Source organism: Manduca sexta, unplaced genomic scaffold (assembly GCF_014839805.1).
Source record: "Manduca sexta isolate Smith_Timp_Sample1 unplaced genomic scaffold, JHU_Msex_v1.0 HiC_scaffold_1828, whole genome shotgun sequence".
NCBI classification, from domain to species: Eukaryota; Metazoa; Arthropoda; class Insecta; order Lepidoptera; family Sphingidae; genus Manduca; species Manduca sexta.
Window position 1 is genome coordinate 4,053 of NW_023592731.1, and position 15,610 is coordinate 19,662.

The 15,610-nt window shown below is 33.2% G+C and overlaps 1 protein-coding gene and 1 pseudogene across 1 annotated transcript; both read right to left on the reverse strand.

Moving 5' to 3' along the window:
• Positions 1 to 1,765: 1,765 nt before the first annotated feature.
• Positions 1,766 to 7,714, reverse strand: LOC119191708 (4-galactosyl-N-acetylglucosaminide 3-alpha-L-fucosyltransferase 9-like). Its single transcript, XM_037445585.1, has 4 exons — positions 7,030 to 7,714; positions 3,707 to 3,955; positions 2,835 to 3,092; positions 1,766 to 2,261 (listed from the first exon to the last, which is right to left on the reverse strand). Exons 2-4 carry the CDS (start codon positions 3,715 to 3,717, stop codon positions 1,766 to 1,768), a joined length of 765 nt encoding a protein of 254 aa, XP_037301482.1. The 5' UTR covers positions 3,718 to 3,955; positions 7,030 to 7,714.
• Positions 7,715 to 9,061: 1,347 nt separating this feature from the next.
• Positions 9,062 to 13,768, reverse strand: LOC119191707 (annotated as a pseudogene).
• Positions 13,769 to 15,610: the final 1,842 nt, after the last annotated feature.

Consider the following 15,610-nt stretch of genomic DNA (forward strand, 5'->3'; position numbering starts at 1 on the left):
ATCCTCATGGATAAGGTAATTTCGCATCTTGAACTTCCAAGTCGGATATCCATCTTTTATCCTCAAACAAGGAAATGGAAAAGATGTGATCGACGCAGGGAATTTTTCATACTCGAAACATCTCCAGATTCATGTGACATTTTCAGACTATTACTATTTCCTAGTCACATTCAACTTTAACTAAATAACGTGAAAAAAACTAAGAACTAAGCGTTCGTGCTGATAACGTGTTGTAAATATGGTATATGTTCTTAGTAATTAAATAAAGTTAGTAAAAAGATGTTATTGACATGAGTGTTTATTTCGGACTAAAGAGAAGTAACTATGGCAAACAAAATACAATTAGTTCTAAAAATAGAACATATAAAAAATAATAAGTCACGACGAAGGTTACAATCTCCAACAAATTCTTAACTCACTATTTATTATTATCTCTTTATACAAACAAGTCCTTTGATTAAACAACCACGTATCTGCAGCAAAACCAAATTTTACTTTTCCACGTTTACATCCCACCTAGATTATTTACCTTCCTCAGAATAAGCCGCATTGCAGGAATAAAACTCAGTATTGACGTAAAACCAACTAACTAAATTAAATAGTGGCAAAGGGTACAAACAACCCGATTTCTGTTGGCTTCCTTTTATATAGAATTTACGTCGAATCTAATTATCATCAAAACGATTTACAGACCGTATGCATATTAGTTCCTATATGTAATGTCGGGTTCCCTTACGCAAAAGTTTGCCTTTCGCCATTACTAATACGGTTGCATTTTCAATATTATGTTAGTGGTAGGAGTTACAAATAATTTGTATCCACTTGGATAGCGACATTCAGAATCTTTATATGTATCTATATGCGGTTTGTTATTGATTGGCATAATTATGTCGACCGGCAAGAAATAATCATCTCTTCTCAATCGACACTCCATGTAGACCTACTCCACTTACCATCAGGTGCAGGTGGTCACTTTGCTGTTCCCATATGAATATAAATTAAAAAAAGGTTATATCTGTTTTATAACGGCAAAATATATTTAAATAGATAATTAATTTTGACTTACGGTTAGCCATTTCATATGTTTAGTTACGCTAAAAAACACTTCACGAATTTCACGTACATCCAGCACAGTTTAGTAATGAAACTACCTTTAATACTTCATTACAATTACTACCTATTACAAAATCTAATTATCATACTCGTACTGTTAACGCTTTTCGTTTGCTTATCAAATAAGTATTCTACATTCAGGTAGCTATTTCCATGGTTTTAACAGCTGTATTCATATGTCTTGTTTTAGAAGTGTACCTAATAAAAAATGACTACTTACGCAATTTACATTTCCAGCATATCTATTACAAGGTCCTATATTAAATTTATTCATATTGAAAAAATAGTTTTAAAATTCTCATGTTGGTGAAAATTTGAAAAGACAATTACTTATAGTTCCCCATTATTTATATCTCAGGTTTATTAGAATTTATTGTCGAAAAAAACACATTGTTTTGTTATATACATTAATTCAAGTTATGCAAAGAATATAAAATAAAACCTCGCGATAGTTCACTAGCGATTTATTTCTTGAAACCTTGAGTAGGAAATTAGTTCTTACCAACAATGACCATTTTATTACTAACTTAGATGCACCAAAATTAATGTATTTATTATAAATTTCTACACGAAATATTATATTAAATTATGGTTCAATTAAATTAAGCATAATTCCATTATTAGTAAGATTATTTTTATTTATTTCCTGTCTTTATCTGCCTCGTTTGTTAACAGGTCCAAAATCAAAATCCGGTATAGCGGTACACAACAACTTTGGATCCAAATACAATCTTATATCGTCTTCATCATACCATCTAACACTTTTGTCATTATAGTTTAACGCTTGGCATAACCTGCACATCTGTGATGACTTTGAATTGAAAAATCCATGTTCGTTGGTAACATTGAAATGATTTCTCCAAGCATGGAAAGAGAGGAGCAGTTCGTCATCAGCTCCCATTGCTTTTATCATGTTAACCATTTCTACAGGTGAGTTGAACTGGTCCGCGTGTAAGAATGAGTTAGGAGGTAACAGTTTTTGACAGTCTTCCAAAGACGGGTTTCTTATAATAGGAATAGCACCTTTAAGGTAGGCGTTGTAAAATAGTTTTTCGGTCATGTATTGGCGACATGAAGTATTTTCCAAAACTAGATAAAATAAATAATTGGCTGTAACATCGCAATCCGTGTTAAAATGTCCAGGGCATCTGAAAAAAGGTATTATATTTTACTTAATGGCTTTCTACACCTCAAGAGAGGATACTTAATTATTTTTATTATTATTTTATTTATCGATAAATCTAGACTAATATATAAATTTGAAGAGTTTGTTTGTTTGAACGCGCTAATCTTAGGCACTACTAAAGCGGTTTTGATTTTTTTTACTAAAAGGAAGCTACTATACTCCTTCTACATGATTTAATTCCCAGAAAATTTTAAAGCGGGCTTTCTTTCCCAGAAAATCTTTTTTTCACGCGGGCGGAGCCGCTAATGGTGTTTTTCTATAAAAAAAGTTCAAGCATGTGTTGTTTGATATCTACATAAAATGAAGAGTTTAACTTCACTTTGATATTACATATTTCGTTCTTTTCATACTGTTATTTTATCATTCGTTTCTAGGAAAGATAAAGCAAGTTCAATTAATATTGACGAGATGATAAAGGATAGCGTTTATTGCGGCAAATTATGAAAGCGTTCGGCTTCTCTTTATTGTTTTAATTTCGCACTACAATTTAAAAGATATTTTTTTTCATTTCTTTTCACTAATAATAAAAAAATACCTCGTCCTATATCTAAATGTATAGGAACATTTTCCATAGAAATCTATGTTGATAAGTCTTCGTAAATATCTGACGTAGTTGATCCGATGCGTCCTACAATGAGACATGAGAATAGTAACGAGTACATCCCGTCTTTTTTGGTTCCAGTATGGTACCAGCGATGCAATGTTTTCGTACGACATTCTTTTCGGTTTTGGGAATATAGGCTTCGGTAACGCAACCGTACGCCCGTACGGTATAGGGACATCTGAATCGCTTCTGTAAATAAAAACAAAATGGGAGACAAAATTACCCTAAGTGTGTTTATTATAATTTCATATTTTTCATAGGGTGATCCCTTTCCTAGCCTCCGTTCTGTTCTTTTAAGCTGGTGGTGTATTGAGTTATAATATGGGTTCTTTTTTTCAACATGACAATACGTTTGCTAGCCTGACAAGGGTCGGCTTATACAAACACACTCTTGGATGAGCGCTTTAGGCTCTTGCAACCCTTGAAAATTAAGCGACCATGCTAAGACCAGCCCACTAACAAGTTACGAACCTCGGCTCAGGACAGTCACTGGGAGAGAATGAGATATCAACGATTATGAATTATGTTAAGTGGCGACAAATATAGCTCGACGCCTTCAAAAGTTCGTTTGCCGGCATAACCAATATGCACTACGTACCCTCCGGAGACATTGATATCTAAATATATAAACCATTTTACCAAGAACTTTTATCAATAAAATGGTTTTCATACCCTGCGTTTGATTCTTGCATTGTAATAAATTTGGACCAGTAAATATTCATAATTTCTACATCAACTAATGGAAACGCTATTACGATTTGGCAGTTCCAAAAATGATGAGAATAAGTTTCAGTTTTGTTTACCTGTAAGTCATAGACCAGTTGAATATGTTAGCTAATCTGGAAAAACTTGGTTTCGCTTTGGCGCCAGCAAAGGTGTTCACTGGGGATTCGTCACTAAGAAAAATCCATCTTTGTTTTAGATTCGTCCTACGATTGCGAGGCAAACGGCCTCTAAACAAGTAAAAAATGACGACGTCGGCTGTGTAGAAATAGTTTTCGTTTTTTGTAAATTCACAATTCTGTACCGGACAATCTTTTAGCGGATCGTATCTGTAAACAAATTTATTATAGATATATAATATCCGCTTATAATGGTATTTATTTATTTATTTATTAGCACTGCCACATTGTACATACCTATATAATAAAAGTTCACATAGTTACACTAGTATTAAACAATTATTATAGTCACTGATACAACAAGTACGGCGTACATAACATTCGCCACAGCACTCAGTGAGTAGCATATTTTGATGGGACCTCTAGACGGTACAAATAATGTTAATAATAATGAACAACTTCAGATACAATATGAAAATTCATAAAAATAAAATCAAATGATAAAAAAACTGATATCAATATTGCTGTTTTCACTAACCTATACATGTGTAATGGCTACGCGTTCAATAATTAATTTTATATGTAACTAGCTTCCGCCCGCAGCTTCGCCCGCGTGGATTTCGGGTTTCAAAAATGGAGAAGGTGCTCAATTTGTCGGGATGTTTTTTTAATTTATGGTGGTATGCAGGTGGTCCGATTGTCCGGTCAGGGTCTGATGATGGGATCCTGGTGAAATCGAAGGAACTTTTAACCATTAAGGTTGCACACGAATTGACGGAAGCTTAAAAATGGAGTAACTTCTCCCGTTTTCCCAACATTTTCCATCACTGCTATGCTCTTATTAATTGTAGCGTGATGAAAAGTATACTATAACCAGCTCAGGAGTATGAAAAATAATTGTACCAAGTTAAGTTAAAATCCGTCGAGTAGTTTTTGTTTCTATAACGGTTATACAGACAGACGGACAAAAATTTTACTAATTGCATTTTTGGCATCAGTGTCGATTCCTAATCACCCCCAGTTATTTTGGAAATATATTTCATGTACAGAATTGACCTCTCTACAGATTTATTATAAGTATAAATATGCAAAAGTAGCTCAAAAATTGTCCATAACGAGAACATGCATTTTAAAGTAAGACAAAAGAAATAATATCGTGAAGCCAACCAAATAACTAATGATATATTAAATTTTGTGACTGTTCAATTTAGTCGGGTCCGCGATGTCACTTTTGTTGAGTTTCAGAACGCGACATTACATTATTATATTCTGTGCTCCAACGCACACTGCTTTGATGTTAGGAACACACCTACATTGCTTAGACAACAGTGAACTTTATACAATAGCAATAAAGCTCAAATTGACTCTACGTATTAGTTAGAAAACGTTTGTATGGGAAATAGAAAAATGCTGTTTTGAGGATTTTCCCGGCAATTATTCGAATTTTTCTCACCTTTTAAACCTTCCCTAGACCTCCACGAATAATTCAAGACCAAGATAAGATAAATCCGTTCAGCCGTTCTCGAGTTTTAGCGAGACTAACGAACAGCAATTCATTTTTATATATATAGATTATATGGGATGTACACAGTTCAAACGATTCATGTTATAAAACCGGATAAACCATAAAATATTTTATTAGAAACTATTGTAGTTGTTTTACTGTTGCATATTTTAAACATAGTGGAAGGTGTCATACGGTGGCAAATACCAAAACTTAACCAGAAACACACATGACGAAAAGTTGCGCCTTAGTTGCTTCTCTGCTTTTACCCTTTGAGGATAAACTCGTGATGTACGGTTTTTTTTATTCAATTATAAATTTTCGCATCCTAAAGTACCTTCTTACAAAATGTATCTTCCTTACATATTATAAAACAAATTCACCCGCCACGTCTGTCTATTTGAACGCAATAAACTCAAAAAATACCGAATGGATTTCGATAAAATTTAATATGGAAATAGTTTGGGAAACTAACAAGGATGTACGCTACTTATTATCCTTGCATAACATTTAGCGGAACTTCTATCCTGGAAAACACTTAAACGCGGCTGGAGCCGCGAGCAAAAACTAGTAATGTATAAAATAACAAAAATAGTGGTAGGTATCGATACACGTGTCACCTGTCTAACTAAATTAGGTTTTAGGTAACATTATGTCCCTCTGAACAATGGCTGTGCATGTTAATTTTCTTCTTATCTCAAGGTTAAAGCGGAATGTATTATGTACGTGTCTGTACACTTAGCCAATAGTATACAAGTTTCCATATAGCATGCTATTTGAAAACTATTCCTCATACTTTTACTAGGATGGTAAAGTTACCCAACTGCACTGCAATCGGAGTGCGGTCCAGATAGTGTTGACTGACGAGAGAAAATTACTCTCGCCAATCGACAAAATTATGCCGGTCTATTTGTAACCGTATATACACTTGCTGAACCGAAACGCGTAATATGTACCTAGGCCACTATGGCGGGTTTTACACCTTGTCTGCGGTGTTCGTTATATCTATATCTTAAATATCCACTATCTGTACAGGTTACGTATTCATTCCTTGTATATAAAACAACATACTAACATCAATATTATAATAGCTGATACAAGTTAACTACGTTTCCAGGGCTATTTTTTTTATACAACATATTGGCTTGTGTTTGACTATGGTAAGTAATGATGTGGTCTAAGGTAGAACAAGCTAGCCTAGAAGTTACCTTTTAACTCGTAATATGAAGATTTATTAACTTTATTTCTTGTCCCACACAGCATTTCAAAATCATGTGATCGTTAACCGCAGGTAATTAATGTGGGTCGCGGAAATGATAACAAATACAATCGACTTATTTAGAATCAAGTAAACATTGTCACTAGGAATAAATCTACTAAAGTAAATAATTTATATGTTGGTCAATCAGATAAAAATAATTAAAATATTCTAGAAAATTACTTCGTATAAAACGCGTAGAATTCTTAAAGGATTAGTCCATTAAAGTTTACAAAATTTTTGGAGCGCAGTCACGGGTGAAAAATGGTGAATTTATATAGAAAATGTTTCAATACCACGATTTGTTCTAATATATAACATGTAATAACACTTTAAAAATATACTGCACAACTTGTCTATATTTATTTCTACGTCTCTAGTTTCTTCAAAAAACATTTCTGAGTGTTTTAACCGACTTTAAAAAAACTACGAGGTTATCAATTTAACGCGATTTTTTTTATGTTCCAGACCTCAGAAGTCAATCATACAGCTTTCAGTTCTGTGAGTGTTTTTGTTTCTTACCGGTTAGTTACATGGTCAATAAGATGACGATTCTTGAAGTCCCGCCAGTATTTATATATGTGTATTATAAACGTTTTCTTTTCCCTCTCCCACGCATTTTCAGGCACGTTTTTATACAATATTTTTCCTAAATTAGATGTCGTCCAATCCTGGAATATCGAATATGATTATAAGTTCACAAAATTATGATCCGTGGACAAAAGCTGATGCGCCATTGCCAAGTTTACTGAATAAATAATGTGTTGAATGGATGTCTTTCATATTAAAGTCGATTGCTGTCTGACACTCGTATCCTTAAAACCAATTAAACGTATGCTTTTCGACTTGAAAAAACATGCATGACATATCCAAAGAATATTGAAACTTACACAAAAGAAAATACATATTGTAAGTAAAATAACCGCTTAATAATTGCAATAATTGAAGATATAAATAAAAAATTGCATCAGACAGGAATTTGTGGCTTATAGTGAATATGTGGTCGCAAGACTCGTGAAAGTATTAGATGGCCATTCAGCATTCATAAACTGTGATATAACAAAGCACCCGAATTACGCTATTCTATTTCTTATATTTTTCTATTTATTCTAGTCCCCGAAATTTAAATTATAAATCTAATAATAGCAATTATAATCGAAATAATACATACCTAGCTTTTATTATTATATAAGTAAACAACTTACAATTCTTTTGCACAAAATATCTGTTTACAATTTTCTCGTGAGCATTATTTAGCTCATGCACTCTTCTGATTTTTCCATAGTTCTCCACGTGATAAATGTTAACAAAAACCACGAAAATTCTTACAATCAAATTCATAATATAAAAATAAAATCTAATACCATTAGGATATTCACGTGTTATAAGCACGTATAAGAATGCCATTAATCAACCCAGTGATTTCTCAAATAGATCATTGTTTACCTGCGTTTAATAAATACACGTTTATATTGTTTGTAACAATAGTTGTTAGCATAAATAAAAAAGCATTATCTGATTTGATTGCATCATATAATTCACTGATTTATAACAGTCTTAATATTACAACAATAATGCCAAAACCTAGCTTTAAGCCTATAATGATCATTCAACCACTCACGACATCTAATTTATCATTTTGCAATCACGAACAATTTAACATCTCTTAAATTTCAAAGAAACTCTTGGATTGTTTATAGTTTCGAGTTGAGGACTCTTAAAACTAAAAGTATTTATTCAACGAGAAATTTATAGACAGTTATATTCTACATTATGTTAATGCTCGACTGTCTATTATTGTACTTCAAAACTTATTTTATAATAGGCATATGATTTTATTTCAATTTGCTTTTATTTGATACACTGGTAGCCTACCTCGTAAATGTACCTAAGTAACAACAGTGTCGTTATATTATGAAATATTCAATTCGAAATTTCCTGTTCTTTTTGGTGTTCTACCAAGAAAAGGACAAAACGGCGCGGCGTGGTGTCGAGAAATGCAGTAATTTTTCTATAAACACAACGATGCCTTAGATCTCGGTTTAGATATAAATTAAATGTTAGACATGGCGAAAATCTTGCGCATTGATATATACTCTTCTTGCTATTTTGACTGAAGTTGAACTACATATATGTGACCGAAAACCGACGTAAATTATCATCAATTATCATACATTAATTAAGTCTTTTTTTGATATCACAATTACACTAATATTTCCTTTTGTTTTTATTGTCGACAGGAAAACCAATTTATGCGTGATACCACAAATACATTTAAGGATAATTTTATAAATAATAAAATTTATTTTGCGACGCACAATACTTTTCCTCCTGAATACAGAGTCCTAAATATTTTTATAATTTAATAGGTAATAATAATTACTTATTAAATTATAGAAAAATATTTAGGACTCGTTACGTTATAAACCCAAGATATGAACCACAGCGAATTGATGCCAGACAGCCGGTTGTTATGGCATATAAGTATTAAGTATATTGCGCTGATTTCCCATTGGAGTGGTCTAAGGTTTTGATGGTAAAGAATAAAAGAATATACCTACACGTAGCAGTCAATTTTATAATTACATATTTGTTTATAAGTAAATTTCATTGTTTACAAGTTTGCTTCGGGTCGAAAAACGATTTTGTTCGTGTTTCATCGTACACTGATTCCGATTCGTCGTTGTAGTTTATAGCTTCGCACAACCTGCAAAGGTGATACGATTTGGTGCCAAAATATCCATGTTCGTTTTTAACAACAAAATCATTCCTCCATATATGATAATTGACCAGGTTTTCATCATTTTTACTTAAAGCTATCAATTCATTAGCCAAATCTTCTGGTGATTTGAAATTATCAACGTGTAAAAATGAATTCGGTGGTAATAATCTCTCACAGTCTTCTAACGGCGGGCCTAAGATAACAGGTATGGAACCTTTAGCATACGCTTGGTGGAACACTTTCTCGGTAATATATTCATGGCATAAAGAGTTTTCCAATACCAAATAGAATAAGTATTCTGTCATTACTTTACAGTCGGATTTATAATGTCCGGGGCAACTGAAATAAAACATCATAAGTTATAGGTACATTTATCAGTCCACTTTTACTAAGTGTGTAAAATTGATGCCTCCTGTTTCCGCATCAGATCTGATATCACTCAAAAAACGTAAAGTCGGCGTGACCTCTTGGGTCTTATCCAAGATACCTTTCTACAATCGTTAACGCTAACGTTATGTGTGAGAACGACGTATCCTAACGATAGATTTATCGATATCATGTGTCATTCATGTCATTCCCATATATTTTTTTTTGTTTTCTACTTGCGTTAACGATTGTGGAAAGGCACATTGGCTACGACCCTTGATTAGGAATAGGAAGTGTTTGGTTTAATTTAATGACGGCTGCGTCATCTGCTAGATGTCAACCTGTGAGATTCAGGCCAGGAAAAAGCCTAAAAGTCCTAAGTGATGACCAATCTGGAAGTCAAAATCAAAACTCCCCGGACTGTAGACCATTTCTGTACTTTAAGGGCAAGTTGGAGCTTTTTAAAACCTTATTAAGTATTTCCTAAGAATATAAGATAAAAACATTTAAACAACAAACAGGTTTACCTTTTAACGAGCTCTTTATCACCACATTTTCCATGTACATCTACATGCATATATTTCTTCAGTTCATTCAAAAATGTCATTCGATATGTTGAAGCACAATTAGATATAAGTATAGCGGCTAGTGCATCACGTCTTTTCTTCTTCCAATATGGTATCAGTTCCTTAATGTTTTCAGATGTCGCATGAGCATAGATCGCTTCTGGGAGGGGTAACGTACGCCCATACGGCACGGGCACATCTGCATCAGTTCTGCAATGTATTGTCATAATTGTATTAAAAGTATGAAAATGGCGTTTTATCATAATTAGTATTCTGTGGTTTTATATTGGAAATGTTTTTATTTACTTATTTTTATTATTGCACTGCAATTATTTTGTTCACAATAACTATAACTAAGTGATATGCATCTTTCTGTTATTACATAAAGTCATGTGTTAAAATATAAATAATCTTTTTGAGGTTATTAGTCAATTACTACGATGTGAGTTTAACTACAAATAAAAAGTGTTTTGAGTATTAAAGAAATGTTTATTTAACAATTCCAAGTTACGTCATAAGAAATTAGAAAAGAAACAAAAGCTTTTACAATGCGGTCTATATTCGTCGGTACTCTTTACCCACGGACATGAGGCCCACCATTAGGTTAGTCCTATGTTCTTTGTGTGTACAGCTGAGGGCGTACAGTATACGTACAAATCAAAAAGTGTTATAAAACATAAAATTTACTTATCAATAGAGTGTAATAATATATTTTTTCATTTTTGAGCTATACCAGTGTGTTGCCTTATGTTTGTATTTAATTTATAACAACAGATCTAAAATAATGATTTTTGTAAAAACAATACAAATAAAATATTATCTTCAAACCTGTAAGTCATAGACCAATTGAATACATTATAGAGATCTGATATTTTCGGTGGATTTTTCGCCAAAGAAAACGAATGCAATGGCGATTCATCATTTAAAAATATCCATCTTTGACGTGGATTTCGTTCCTCGTATCTGGGATCAGACCACGTTGTAAATGCACTACAACAGCGTCTGCGGACGGTAACGATTTATCATCTCCTGTGAACTTGCAATTTTTCACGCTGCATCCATCTAGCGGATCGTTTCTGCAAACAAACTTCTTTTATAATATTTCCTTGTCGCTTAGTAATATCCATATATGTTTGGAAGGTATCGAATATACTTTATATGAATGCAAATTTGAATGAATGAAAAACGCCCTTAGAATGGTGTAAAACTCGCCAAAGCGCTGTATTCTGGAGTTATTATGTAGAAAAACGTTTGTTTTCCTGTATGCTTAGAATGTGGCAAAAAACACGACACGACTCCGTGTTGTTTTATTGGGATCGATTGAGAGGCTGACGTGACTGACGCATTGGAATCTCGATCAATCACAAACATCAAAATTTAACATCTTCTTACGCATCGCGTTTCTTGGGACATTCTAAGAGGGCTCATCTTAAGATAGTCATTATAATGAAGCCTCATTAACATCAGCTCAAATAATATCATATCACAAAGCACAATATAGATTTTTAACAGGCGAGTTTCATATATTTAACAGCGTCGACTCAGCTGAGTACAAGGCCTTAGATGACTGCTTAAGTTGGGTTTATGGAATGTCTACTTAAGATTTTACTCAAAGGTGAGATTGATTTATTTATACAGCTCTAAGTTTAGATCGAGGATTAAGGGCTAATTGACTTAGCGGATTTTTTTGCGTTATTAAGTTCTACACAACAATTACTTAACACCAATAACTTCTAAAAATCAGAAATTTTGAACTTAGAGACACCCGGATGACTGACCGTTCTATTTCCAACTCAGGTATCGTGCACTTATCGATTACTGTTTGCTATAACGGTGAAAGAAAACATCCGGAAGAAAATTTTCAAAGGAAAAATCGAATTTATGTGAAGACTACCAAGTCGTGCTAAGGCCCAAAACATTCGCAGTAGTAGAGAAGGGCCGTGTTCAGCAGTGGTCTGGGTGTAATACAAATTTGGTATTATTATATTTTAATTTATACACATATTATTCGGAATCAATATATATTTTTTGCGTCTTATGAAACTAGCTAAACTTTTTCAAAAAAATGTCGCTTATGCCAGTTCTTATAGTAATTTAAGTTTACAATGTACAACATAGTTTCATTCAAAAATGTATTTAAGCATTAAAATTTCTTCAACCGTATTGTACTACCAACCGATTTGAATTCTTATCTGCTAACAATTAGGTCATAATCTTAACACAATAACCATTATAAATTTTTCCTGCAATGTTTTGATAACAGCAATGAACTAAAATGTGTTTGTTTAGAATGGAGATTACAATCATATTGCAATACATACTCTGTTGTGCCGAAGTTGTAAACGTGGCGATTCTTTAACCATTCCCATTGTTTCCATATTAATATAACAAAAGTTTTCTTCTTTATTTCGTTCGTCGGGTTATTATTTTTGAATAATATCGCCCCTAAATTAGATGTTTTCAGATTCTAAAAAATAAGCAACAAATTGCGTTTTTATTTGTATCAATCATTTAATTGGACTCATTTAATATTAACTGATATTATAGTATTAATATTAATATATATCATGAAAAAGTTACTTCTTTTTTTATTTGCAAAAAATACATTTGTATAAATTATTATACCTACTTACCACCATTTTCAATAAAAGATCTTAATAATTTTTCCAATCCATTGCGAAAAGGAACAATAAAATATAATTTAAAATTGGCGGTTAGTATATTACGCTGAACACATTCCTAGGACATTCCAACACCAGGATGAGAAATAATTGCTGAATACATTTCACGTATTTCATCTGGACTTTTCTAAAAATCTGTTGTCACTTACAATATGTCACTGGCTTGATTTAGTGATTGTAACTGATTAAAAACCGATAAAATTCTGAAGCCTCGTGGATATGGGTAGTCTCGTAGATTAAACAGTAGAGTCAAATAGCTAGCTAACTAGTACTAGTTCCAAGTACTCTAAGTCAACTAGCATACCACTTTACCAGTTCCAAGTACTCTACTAGTTTAATTTGATTCATTTCAGCATTCTTCTTTACAAAATCTGTTTACATAGGTGTAGTTAGTAGCAAAGTCAGTACTCTACTGTACTACTACGCCACTAACTGTACCCGTGTCTAACGGACTTATATGTTTCATAGCAGATAGAAGTTTTAAAACTCTTTATAAAGTAATAATTGCATATGTCTCCCAAATATAACAACTTTCAATTCTATATATTATTCATATTGAACTTACCTTTCGTTGGCTATAATATTGTTCAACAATAGATTTGTGATTATTTTCTTCTAATTCTTTTAACTCCTTGTTGAACGACTTCTCTAATTGACCATAAACATCACTTATTTTGTAACTATACACAAATAATATAAACACACACATGCAAACCACGACAACGAATTTAAATATTTTTTGTTTTACCATAAAACGGTACGGATACATAATAATATTAATAATTAATCAATACGCCACTACGGCCACGAATCAATCATTGATTTAGTTTAAAATACATTGGCTATCAAATATCGAAACAGATTAATATGCTCTTATCGTGTTAACAAAAAAATGTATTAATGAAATCAATGAGATAATTAAAAACATTAAAACCATTAGATAAAAATCTCTCAATGTTTGCAACGTCCGAATTTTTCACCACAAAGTAATTCACATGTGCATTTTGATTAAACTAATTACGCAATGAGGTTACGGGTGTGTAGAAGGTTTAGTTTGAACACGATTCCAAACCACAATGAGCAGTCTCCTCGTTAACATACCGCCATGGCCAGTCATTACGAATATTTACCTACATACATACATCGGTCATTGATAAAATCGTTCATTGTTTCGGAAATGAAACCAGACGCGACACGCCCCGAGCGCCGGTAAGCGCTGAAACCATTTGCCAATAAGTACTTACTAGGGCACGCGTATCGCTGATATTTTTGATAATAGGCCGCACAATCCATGTGGGTGCCGTTATCTCAAGTGTCTTCCTCTAACATATCATCGTTTTTTATACAAGTAAATAACGAAACGAATAAACTGCCCGCTTGATTTTAAACGACGCAACCAGTCAATAGCCCTAGATTATGATACTATCCCACTGCTGGTCATAGACCACCTCTACTATTAAAAGGTTTTAGGCCTTTATTCCTTTTAAGTATAATAATGCCCAGTTATTACTCTGGCTACAATATCATTCAAACCGGAATACAATAGTGTTGGTACAAAGTTGCCTGGCGGCAAATATAGACGCTGCAGTCACTCGCTTACCTAGGAATTTTACTAATATCTTTCCCTTTTACGTTATTCTCCCCTTCACTTCCTTTCTCTGCTCCTTCATTTCAGATAAACTATTATTTCAAAAATGTTAGTATATGTAATTAAATATTATGGCACGCGTGGAAATCGCTGCTGGAAACCAAAGGAAACCAGGAAATCTATCACATGAATCTACTGGTAATTGCGACATCGCTCGAAAAAAAGCATAACTATTTTATAGGGAAAACGTTGTGCATTTGTCTTTCAACATGCCTCACAATCTCAAATTTACAAAATAAACATTTTTTTTATTGCTTTGAATGACGAGACAAGTTTCCCGTTCGCCCGATGGTAAGCGATACGACCTAAACAGTAGAAACACCATCCAACACCTTGAATTACAAAATATTGTTTGGTATTCCACTGCGCTCGCCATCCTGAGACATGAGAAATTAAGTCTAATTATATTCAGTAGTTACACTGGCTACAATGTTCTTCACACGGGAACACAACAATGACTACACACTGCTGCTTGGCGGCAGACATTGCGGTGGTACCTACCCAGGTATATGAGAGACCTGGCCTACCTATGAGATGACCTACATTTGAAAGACCTACCACCATTTAAATATTTTTTTCCGAAATGGTTGCATAACAATTTGTGTTATATTCCCTCTACGGCACTAAATCCGTCTTTTGGCAATAAAGGACGTTCTAATCGGGAAACAGCTTTCATAGATCGTATCGGTCGTTATGTCCAATTCAATATATAAATGTTTTTAATTCTATACAAATTAAGTATATGCATATGGATTACGCCAGCAGGAGGCAGGAGAGGACAGCATCCCTCTACCTGAAGTCAACACAAGTATTTAGTAGTTCTTTTATTTGTATTAGATTATTCTCACCTATGATATTTTCGCTTTTCAGAATCAAATATTGAGATTTGGTCCATTGAGTTGAAAGTTGGTAACGCCTAAGCATGCACTTATGATTGCTTAAAATATAAACTAAGTGAAACGGACAGAATCCCGGGTCTGAATTCAGAATGCTCGCGAAAATTATTCTCGCAGATGAATTTGAGGCATTCGGAATCATTTAAATCGTGAAGAATTCAGCATGTGTGTGAAGTAATATAAATAATATAAGATCTGTAATGCCCTGGATTAAGATTTTGAAT